This window comes from Panthera uncia, chromosome E1 (genome assembly GCF_023721935.1).
Source record: "Panthera uncia isolate 11264 chromosome E1, Puncia_PCG_1.0, whole genome shotgun sequence".
Classification (NCBI taxonomy): domain Eukaryota; kingdom Metazoa; phylum Chordata; class Mammalia; order Carnivora; family Felidae; genus Panthera; species Panthera uncia.
In genome coordinates, this window is record NC_064814.1 from 60,132,596 (window position 1) to 60,143,682 (window position 11,087).

The following is an 11,087-nucleotide window of genomic DNA, read 5'->3' on the forward strand; positions in this document are numbered from 1 at the left end:
GATCCACAAGTTGACATCGAACAGAACAGAAAGGACATAATTTTCAACCTTACTCACACTCACTCCCCTATACTATTTCTCGTCAAACCCAATCATTCAGAATGGGGCCTTACCTTGCATCTGTGCTCTCAAGACACCGCCCATGACCCTCTCTTCTAGGAGACCCACACAAGCAACCATCCACGTGTTTCTGCACTCCCTGTCTGGCCAGAGGCCTCCAATATGCCCCGAACACTCGGCAGCCACATGCTCGTACTTAACCTGTGACCGCAACAGCACATCATCAGTCACATCACCTTTGAAGTCCCAGAGAGCATTCAAAATATTTTGAGGGGCGCCCGGGTAGCTCAACTGGTTAAGCGTCCTAACTCTTAATAGCAGCTCACGTCGTGATCTCGAGGTTCTTGAGTTTGAGCCCTGCAGTGGGCTATGCAAAACCTTTAAAAATTATTGCATAAAGGGGTGCCTGGGTGGCTCAGTTGGTTGAGCATCAGACTCTTGATGTCTGTCCAGGTCGTGACCTCGCATTCGTTAGATCAAGCCCCATGTCAAGGCTCCACACTCAGTGGAACCCACTGCTCTCCACTGAGTGTGGAGCCTGTTTGGGATTCTCTCCTTCTCTCTCTGCCCCTCCCCCACTCGTGCTCGCTTGCTCTCAAAATAAATACATATTTAAGAAATTGTTTAAAAAAACAGACACCGACATTTAAAACTCAGGGAACAGAAAAAAAGTGTCAAAGATATGAAAAAGAAATTCATATGAGACATACAAATGGCCATTAAGCAAATGAACACAGTCTAACTACTAAGAAGAAAACACCTTGATATAAGGAGTCTCATTACCTGCTGATGGGAATATAAATTGCTTAAGCTTTTTTGGACAGTAATTTGGCAACATCAGCTAACATTTCAAATATGCACAGACTCTGAACCATCAATTCTAAAACTCGAATTCTAAAATTCTAAAGAAATACCATACATGTGCACAAAGATTTAAACACTCGTCCATTCTACCTGAGATCATGATTGTATTATATGCTAACTGGGATGTAAATCTTTAAAAATTTAAAAAGATAAATCCCAGCTGGGGAAAAAAAAAAGTCACCCATTCTACACAGTACTGTAACAACAAATACAAAACCACAGAAACAATCTTGATTATGTCCATTGGGAGCGGGTCACAGATGGACACGAGGGAACAAGTAAGACGCCCAGAGAAGGCACGCTGTAGACACACCCATGCGTAGACCACACACATCCCATTACCAGTCAGCCTCGGATCCCACAGCCTTCCTGCCTGCCAGGGACACCATGTAGCAGCTGATGACACTGTGAGTCGCTCAGATTTTCTCTTCTGTAAGATGAGAATTTGAGAAGATCTGCTTTCTCTGACAGATTGATTTGCTGAGAGTTGACAGGTAAATCCTATCTGCTGACGTCCAAGAAACCGTTCAGGATCTGGCTACTTCTCCCACCTCCCCCATGAGCATCCTGGCGAAGCCACAATCCCGCAGGCCTCCTCCCTACCTCGACCCCCACTGCAACCACTGCCCCCTCCTCCAAACCTGTTCCTACATTTATATCTCCTCCACAGTAGAGCAAAATCCTCACAATGGCCAGTGAGGGACTGCCCTCAGTCTCCTGTGGCTCACAGGACACTACTAGTTAAATGCTAAGTCCATAACAAAGGATGCTATGCAGCCACTGGAAAGCCACAGACCGGGGGTATACTGAGCAAGATGTGGAAGCTTTGCAGGGAACGTTATAAACAACTCAGTAGCAGGGGTGCTGGCTTGGGCAGAAGAGCATGCGACTCTGAATCTTAGGGTTGGGGGTCTGAGCTGCACACTGGGTACACAGAGTACTTTAAATCTTAAGTACAGTTCAGGGGCGCCTGGTGGCTCAGGTCCTGATCTCAAGGTTGGAGCCCCGCATAAGGGCTCTCCGTCAGTGCAGAGCCCGTTTCGGATCCTCTGTCCCTCTCTTTCTCTCTGCCCCTCCCCTGCTCATGCTCTCTCAAAACTAAATAAACATTTTTGTAAAAACTCAGTAACAAACTGCAGATACAGTGTACGCCCTTTCAAATAAAGAGACACATCTTGGGGCCCTGGGTGGCTCAGTCGGTTAAGCGTCCGACTTCGGCTCAGGTGATGATCTCGCGGTTTGTGAGTTCGAGCCCCGAGCGGGCTCGGTGTTGACAGCTCGGAGCCTGGAGCCTGCTTCGGATTCTGTGTCTCCCTCTCTGCCCCGCCCTGCTCCGCTTGTGCTCTGTCTCTCAAAAATGAATGTGAAAAAAAAATTTTTTTTTTAAATAGACACAGCTGTTCACGTGTGTGTGAACACCGTGCAAAGAACCTGGAAGGAACTCTAAGTCGTTCACCAATGGTTTCTTACCAGTGGGGAAGGAGAAAGATTATCATTATTCTTCCCCGTCCCCCCCCCCCACCCCCCTCGCCAGTATTTCCTGGGAATACGGTGGTAAAGAACCATAGTCCGGGGGCTGCACCAGGGTAGAGCCTGTTCTGCACGGTTCGCAGCCCTGTGCTTTCCCAGGCAGAGCGGACACTCAGGATTGAAAGAAGCACAGCCAGTGGCTTCTGCATCACGCCCGTATAAAACAACTTGGGGGCGGGGAGGCATGAAATCGCCACGAAGGAGCTTAAATGATCTCCCAGGTGAAGTCCGTTTCTAACGCACACGAGCCCTCCCCTTCCACTCTCCGAAACTGCCCTCCGCTGCAGGAGCGAGGAGCGCCCGACCCCTCTGCTTGACCCGGGTCCGAGGGCTCGACGCGAAGAAGCACCTGCAGGAGTCCCGCGGGCCGGGGCGCATCCCCGCCACCTGAGGGCTGGGGAGAAACGCAGACGCACCGCGCGCTCTGCGTTCGCCGGGAGTGTGGCGCATAAATCTCACAGAACCTCCACGTGTCCCACGGAAGAGGAAGCCGGCTCGGGACCGAGGCGGGGCCCGCCTGCCACCCGGCCCCCCTCACCTCTCGGGACGGCCGCCAAAGCTGGCGCCCGCAGACTGCGCCCCCATAGCAGCAGCACTCTCAACTCGCGCGCCATGTCGGTCCTACCCAGCGCCTAGGACGCCACGCTCCGCGGGGGGCGGAACGGGGCGGGGCCTTCCTGGGGCGCGGCGCGGTGACGTCACGGAGAGCGCCGGGCTGCCCGGCCCGCTGCCTGCGCCGGCGGGTGGGCGGGGGCCTCCGTGGCGCGGGCGCCGGCTGCCCGCGCGGGGACAGTCGGGCCTGAGGGAGGGCCCTCCGTGACCTTGTGTCGCGTTGTCAAGGACGACGGGACCTGCGCGCGGGCCCTGGGCCCTGGCCCGCCAGCTGGGCCTCACTTCGTGCATCCCCTAAATGGGGCCGACGCCCGCACACACCCGGCTGTGAAAGGTGGCGCCGGGGCGGAAGCAGTGCACGTCCCCGGGGCTTGACGAGTTTGGGGCCGCCGGCTCTACCGAGGCGGGCGGAAGAGATGGGGTGGGTTTCACTCCAAAACGTGAACTCAGGGGCCGCCCCACCGGCAGGACTGGGCATATTCATTCTTTGCCTCCCGCCTTGCTGGAGGTGAGGCTGAAGTTGAGACCGCAACTCCTTTTATTTTAATTAAGAAAAAAAAAATCCTTTTTTTTTAAATTGAAGTGTGGTTGACACGCAAAGTTCCAGGCATGGAACGTAGTGATTCAGCAGGGCCGCACCTCGTGCTGCGCTCACTCGCTGCGAGCTACCCTAGACACCCACGGCGCCACTCCTTCTCGGCCTGTGACTGTCGTCGCTGTGCCGTGCTTTTCCCGTCGCTGTGCGGTGCTTTTCCTGCCCATGTCAACGCCCCTTCTCGCCGAGTGCCATGGCTCAAAACGTGCCCGGGCGGCTCCCCAAGTGATTCGGAGGCTCACCGACACAATCCTGCGGAAACGGAGGTGCTCGAGGTTTGTCCGGCGCTGCAAAGTACGAGAGTCAGGAGAGCCTCACCCCACCACCCCCCCAGCGGGGACGTAGTTGGAGCGCCTCGGGGATTCTTCCAGGTGGAAGGTGTCAAGGTTGAGCTCCACGTGGCAGGCTTCAGCAACTCAGGGATGATGGGATTTTTTTTTAAAGTTTATTTATTTACTTTGAGGAAGAGGGGGAGAACGAGTAGGGGAGGGACAGAGACGGAGAGAGAATCCCAAGCAGGTTCCACGCTGTCATTGCAGAGCCTGATGAGAGACTCAAACGCCTGAACCTTGAGATCATGACCTGAGCCGAAATCAAGAGTCATACGCTCAGCCGACTGAGCCACCCAGGTGCCCCGGGATGATGGGATTTTTTTTTTTTTTTTTAACCAATTTTATAAACCTTCTTACAAGGTACCTTAATTTTTGAAGCTCTAAAAATAGGAGTATTGAGGAGCCAGACAGTCCTGCAGATGCTGGGTGTTGTCTGAAAGCTATTACTGTTTTAGTGTTCAGGCCTCAGGAACAAGTGTGCCCACCCCCAGCAGGCACAGACCTGTACAGACCCCGTTTGGAACAAGGGCAGCTGCAGTGTGGAGACTCTGGCTGCAGCTTCAGAGGCAGTAACTCTCCCTGGCTTTTGGAGGCATCAAAATGTTCAAATTCAGAGAAACAACTAATGGCCTGGTAGGACCTGATCAGGGTTTTGCGCGTCTCTCTCTCTCTTTTTTAATGTTTATTTTTGAGAGAGAGAGAGAGAGGCGCGGAGTGCGAGTGGGGGAGGAGAAGAGAGGGAGACACAGAATCCAAAGTGGGCTCCAGGCTCTGAGCTGTCAGCACAGAGCCAGAGGCGGGGCTTGAACTCACAAACCATGAGATCATGACCTGGGCCGAGGTCGAACACTTAACCAACGGAGCCACCCAGGCACCCTGCGCGTCTCCTAAAGTCCTTTGTAGGACTTGACACCAACTCGGCATGTTTCAGAACTCAGAAACATATCCTTTTGCTGATTCACTCGACAGGCGTCTCGGTGTGTTTAATGAACGTCAACCCTCTGCTAACTCTAGATACCTGCCCACCGCAGTGCAAGATCTGGTGAGAACCCAGGCCCCGACGCCCACTTGTACACCCGCTGACTGTGGGATCTGGTCGGAAGCAAGACCTGTGGCCCTTTGTGGAGGCAGGTATAGCCACTTAGGACCTGGCCTGGAACTAACTAGAACATTTCTGATTTCATTGGGTGACTCTGAGGCTTTTTCTCCAAATCATTTCTTCTGTTTGTCAGTGTCCACTTTTAATTCCACCATCAAAGACATTGGAAATGTCACAAGTTGATTCCACAGATCCCCCAAACTTTCAGGAGTGACTGGACCGAAGGCCTTTGTCCCTTTTCATGCCTCACGGCAATGGCATTTGGTCCAGGCCCCTGCCCTTGGCGATCCCGTGAACATGGTCTGTGCCCCACCTAGTGGCTCCCAGCCTCCCTGTCCAGCATTAACAGTGTAAGAAAGCTGAGTCCAAACAACCACAAAGTGTCACTGCTGGGGTCTTTTCTGAGCACGTCTGGCTCAGGGGAAGCCAGGGTGAAGGAGGCAGCCACCTCTCCCACTGCATGTATTCCTGGAAACTTCCACTGGGGGATACCACTTGGAGAACTAGCCTTGAGGGCATGTTTGGAAAGATGCCTTCTGTCCTGGCAAAGCACTCTGGTCACATTTTTCCCCCAATTTGTAGATGAGGTCATTGTAGGCACTGGAATAAAAAATGTCCACCCAAACTCAATCCGTGGCGTCCATGGCTTGCAAGTTAAAAATTAGTTTGGCGGGAGAGACCCTCGAGCGTGGAGAAGCCACTTTGTTCTGTGCACGGTTGGGTGCATGTGTGCATGCGGGCTCAGGTGATGGCCCTGTAGTTCCTCGAGCCACCATTATCACCTTGACCCGTGTAGCGAGCAGGAAGGCTGCCTGGGGAGGCCTTGCCTGCCTGCGGCCCCTTCCTCTGCTCAGCACGGCTTCCTGGTGGCTGCGGGGCCCCTCTCGATGTCTGCTCCGTGCCAGTGAGGCCCTGCCCCCTTCAGGACCCTTGGCCTGGCTGGGTGCCAGGGAGCCCCACTCCAGCCAGAGGCCCAGGCCCGGTGGGATCCTGAGCAGCACCTGGCATCAGGCCTGCGGAGCCCCTCACCAAGACTGCATCTCTGCAGGTATGAAGCGGGTCCCCGGGTCCGTCAGGATTCTCCGGTCCAGTGGGGTATGGGAGGGCAGGGTGGAAACGCCGCCAGGCACAGGTCAGAGGGGGCCACGGTCTCGGCGTCAGCCAGGTGTCTCCGGAGTGTTGGGTGTTTGGGAAGCGGGAAGGATGGGACTGACCCCAGCACTTGCTCCACGTGGCGCACGAGCGTTTTCCCGTGGCCTGGAAGTCGCCGGGGGACCAGGGCCCTCCTGCTTCTGGGGCAGAGCAAGAGGGATGGCGCCCCCTTAGGCGTCCTCACAGTCTGCACTTTGTACGATGCACTTCACGGGTCAGGACGTCTTCCTGTGCCTCTTTGCCCTGGGCTCCGCCTTAACTCCTGTCCTGTCCAGGGGACCTTGGGCTGCCAGTGGTCCCACCAGGTACTTATTCAGGGGGTTGAGGACAAAGGGGACAGAAGATGCCAGCTGGGAACAAATGCTTTTAAGGAGGCTGAAGAACCATTTGACCAAACCCCCTTTCCCTACACCCATATTTATCGTGAATATTGAAACTAAAGCAGTTGTGGGAGGCCTGGCTGGCTTGTCTGTAGACTATGCAGCTCTTGGGGCTGTGGGTTCGAGCCTCACATGGGGTGTAGAGATTACTTTAAAAAAATCTTTAAGAAGGGGCACCTGAGTGGCTCGGTTGGGTGGCCAACTTCGGCTCACATCATGATCTCACGGTCCGTCGGTTGGAGCCCCGAGTCGGGCTCTGTGCTGACAGCTCAGAGCCTGGAGCCTGCTTCAGATTCTGTGTCTCCTTCTCTCTCTGCCCCTCCCCCACTTGCACTCTCTCAAAAATAAACATTTTTTAAAAATCTTTAGGAAAAAAAAGACTAATGCAATTCCAAAGTCAATGTGGTTGTTCTTGGATCCCCTTATGGCCTTGCTATTCAAAGTGAAGGCTTAGCGGGGCGCCTGAGTGGCTCAGTCGGCTGAGCATCCGACTTCGGCTCAGGTCATGATCTCGCAGTTCGTGGATTTGAGCCCCGCGTCGGGCTCTGGGCTGACAGCTCAGAGCCTGGAGCCCGCTTCAGATTCTGGGTCTCCCTCAGTCTGCCCCTCCGCTGCTTGCACTCTGTCTCTCTCATTGTCACAAAAATAAATAAACATTAAAAAAAAATTTAAATTCAAAGTGCCGACTGAGAGCCAGGACTCATCTGGGAGCTCATTAGAAACTCAGAAGCTGTGGTGCCTGAGCCCCGCCTCAGGCTCTATGCTGTCAGTGCAGAGCCTGCTTGGGATTCTCTCTCTCTCTGCCCCTCCCGTGTGTGATCTCTCTCAAAATAAAGAAACTAAAAAGAAAAAAAAAAAAAACACCCTTAAAAAAAAACCAAAAAACACTCAGAAGCTCAGTTTGCCCACCCCCTGGGCCCAGACCTACCACGTCAGGAGGTCAGCGAGATCCCAGATGAGGCGTCTGTGTGTCAGAGCTGGAGAAGTGCTGTCCCAGAGCCCACGCCTGCTTACTTCACGGACAACCAGAAGCCACAGGTGTGCATCCCTAAAAATTGCCTGTTCTGGAGGGAAAGGGGCCTCGGCTCGGGACCCAATCTCGTCTTTCCCGCCCTCTCCCCGCGAGAACCCCCTTTTCTCGCCCAGGAAGCCGGAGCCGCCCAGAACTCAAGTGTCGAGAGGGTTGGGAACAGTGAGAACCGGCCTCCCTGGAAGGTCGGTGCGTCCCCTGTGCTTTCGCCTGTGGAGGTCCAGCCCTCAGCGGGGACACTGGTTCTGGCTGAACACCAGGTGACTCTGAACGCCTCTTGCTTCGGCTCCTGGCCTCCCTCAAGTCTGCTGCCCCTTTCTCTGCACCTCCCAGCCTCAGGAGCGCGGCTGCGACGTGAGTGTCTGGTCCCCAAGACTCTCCTTCCCTGGAGCTGGCTCCAGACGCCTCCCTCGTGGCAGCACAAGAGACAACCCTCCCTCTTCTGAGGCCCCCAAACCTGTGCCACACATGAGGGGTCCTGGAGAGACACAGGGAGAGTCCTGGTGCAGGGGGCCATCCTCCTCTTGCCGTCCTTCCAAGGATGTCCTCTCTGGACATTTTCCTACGAGACCTGCAGACACAGGGTCCCCACCCTTACTCGCGACAGTCTCTAAACCCCACTACTACCCTTAAGGATCTTTTCGTCTGAACTTTGTTGATAGGCTGGTATAGAATCACTTGAAACATCCTTTAGAAGAGGCTTCCTTGTGGCTGGCCCAGAGAATAAGGCCCACTTTAGCGGCAGCCCTCTTCAGGCACCGGGTTAAGGTCACTGACACTGTGGACAGTAGGCTGACGCCCAGTGAACCGGTGGGCACCAGACACCGGGCACCGGGCAGGGCAAGTCCACTTGGTCCCGTGTCAGGACTTGGTTACCACCTACTCTCTGTGACGTTTGAGGGCTTACGAGCTATTGTAATGCCCCCGCTTGCCTGAGGGCTCCCCAAAGTGAGTTCTAGGTGAGCCTGCGAAACAAGGAGTGGAGAAAAGCTCCTTTCAGGCGTGGCTCTGGCTGAGCGGCCCACACCTGCTCGCTCGCAACCCGGGCCCCGGCTCCCGGCTGCCGCCACCCGGACGCGGCAGACCCGCACGTCCCGTGAGCTCGCTTCCCGCTCGCCTATGGCCCCTCAAACGTGCCTGAATCACCGCAAGCCAGGTGTTCGGTCAGCGCCCGCGGATGCTCCGCTGGGTGAAGGCATCTCACGCTGGAGCCACAGTCGACGCAGCCTGGTAAACTCTCTGTGGGAAGGCACCTAAAACACCACGCTGCCCTCTTGACTCACCGGAGTTCCCGTCCTCCAGTTTGTCCTCTAGCCTGGAGGCTACGTTCACTCAAATTTCCCGTTGCCTTACTCTTGACTTTACACGTCGAAATTACACCTGGGTAACCCAGTGGGACGAACAGGGCATCCGAGGAAGGTGTAGTGTGGCTTTCGGAGCCCGGAGCCCAAGTGGATTTTGTCCCCATCCCCACGCCCGCTTCCCAGCACTATCCTCAGCACTATCCTCGGGCGAGGGAGGGGCTTCCCGAAGGTGCCCTGGTGACCAACCAGCACTCAGCTCCTTCATCAAAGAACTTTGCTTTGTCTGAGCAGCTTCCTCCCCCGCGGCCCCCCCCCCCCCCCCCCCCCGTGCTGTGCCCGGAGCACATTCTGGCTTAAATAGAATCTTTGGTTCCATATAGTAAAAGTCAAAAAAAATTAAAATAAAAATAAAGAAAAAGAAAAAAGAGGAAGTTACATCTACAGCCTGAGATCTTATAAGCAGAACCTCTCTGACTCGTCTTCCAGAAATTACACCCTATTTCTGTTTCCAACATGCTAAGTTCTTAGGAACGTGATCAAACACACGTACCGGACGCACTCAGCTGAGACCCTTGGGCCTTACAAAGGCTAGCTCTAAGCCAATACTAAGGGTCAGAGCCAACTGGGACCATCGTTGAATCCAAGCAGTTTTACCAGCTTTTATTATAAACACCAGCACATTTCAAGTTTCCTCTTTTTGATCACAAATATAGGACTTTTTCTTCTCCTCTTTAGTATACAGCATGAGACACAGCGCCCGGGCCTGGCAGCTCTTACAGAAACCTCGTTACGCCCAGTGCAGGGTTAATCCGCAGACCGCACGCCCTCGGCCGCCAAGAAGATGAGATGTGGCCACAAAGTTTTGGATTCTAGGAGGACCTGAAAAAGTTGCCCCCCCCACCCCCCCACCACCTGACTGCACCGAATGGCCGTCCTGCTCCTCCAGGGCCCAGACAGGTCACCGCTTCTGCCGGAACACGGGCTCAGGGTTGGACCGTCAGCGCAGAGGGTGCTTTGGGAGACGGTCCCAGATTCGAGAAGCAAGCAGGCAGAGCAAGGATGGCCAGAGGGCCACTGGCGGGCCGTGGCCCTGCTTTCTCTTCGGGCATGTGGCGGAGGCGGGGGGTGGTTGGCAGTGCTGACGACGGTCTGTTGATCTGGCTTCACCTACGGGGAAGCTCTGTGCTAGGGCGGATATTTCAGAAAATTTCCTCAAATTTAGATTCCCAAATCAAGTATTTTGAAATTACCTCTGTGAATACAGGGCCAAAAGGGAAACTATTTGAGTCAAGAGCTCTGACTTGGCCGCCACGACCCCCTAATCGGGGAGCCGGGGATACAAGGGCTGGGACTCGACTCACTTGTGCTCGGGCGGGGGTGGGTGGGGTTCTGGAGAACACACGTGCATGCTCCCACAGAGACGTGATGTTTACGGCATCCAGGGGCTCAACTCTCACCTTCTTGTTAAGGGCATCTGACACCGGACCCGGGGGTGAGGTGGGGGATCGTGTGGCCAAGGTGCCCATCCCCTTTCACCACAGCGCTGCCTCCGTGGCCTCAGGGCGGGGGCACCTCCCTGTCTCTAGAGGGTGGAGGAGGAAGGCCACAGCTCTTCTCCGCCCAGCCCAGCCCGGGCCGGGGCAGGACCCCCCCAGCGTGCGGCATCCTCCCTCTGCGGAGCACAGGATCTGGGGATCCCGGAGAGAAGCAGGTACCACCTCCAGTCACGTCAACTCTGGGGTTTGCATACAGGAAGGGGAAGGGGGTGCTGTTGCCAACAACAGGAACCGTCCCTGCTCTGGGTTTTCTCGAGTGTTCCGGGAAGAGGGCAGGAGGCAAAGTGTTGTTCAGACCCATCTGCACCCCTAACCGTGGGTGACGTTCCCCGTGGGGCACTGAGTACATGAGGCCATCCCCGAGCTTTGCCTCCTCGGTCCCTGCAGAGAGAAGCCGCGGGCTCGGCTGGGCCTGGCTGCCACCCGCACGGCCCCCCGGGCCCGTGATCCCCACCTCTCCGCCATGAGCAATCCACCAGAATCGTGTCTTACAAAGAACAGACTCCAAAAATATATATAAATAAATAAAAACCTTAAACATTCTTACAGGGATCTTAAAGAACAGAATACATG

The 11,087-nt window shown here is 55.1% G+C and overlaps 1 protein-coding gene across 1 annotated transcript in view; it reads right to left on the reverse strand.

Annotated features, from left to right (window-relative positions):
• TRAP1 (TNF receptor associated protein 1) overlaps positions 1 to 3,124 on the reverse strand; it is a 45,065-nt gene extending 41,941 nt beyond the window's left edge. Inside the window, exon 1 of the mRNA XM_049637411.1 lies at positions 2,993 to 3,124. Coding sequence (XP_049493368.1) covers positions 2,993 to 3,068 — 76 coding nt within the window. The 5' untranslated portion in view covers positions 3,069 to 3,124. The remainder of the gene's footprint in view (positions 1 to 2,992) is intronic.
• Positions 3,125 to 11,087: the final 7,963 nt, after the last annotated feature.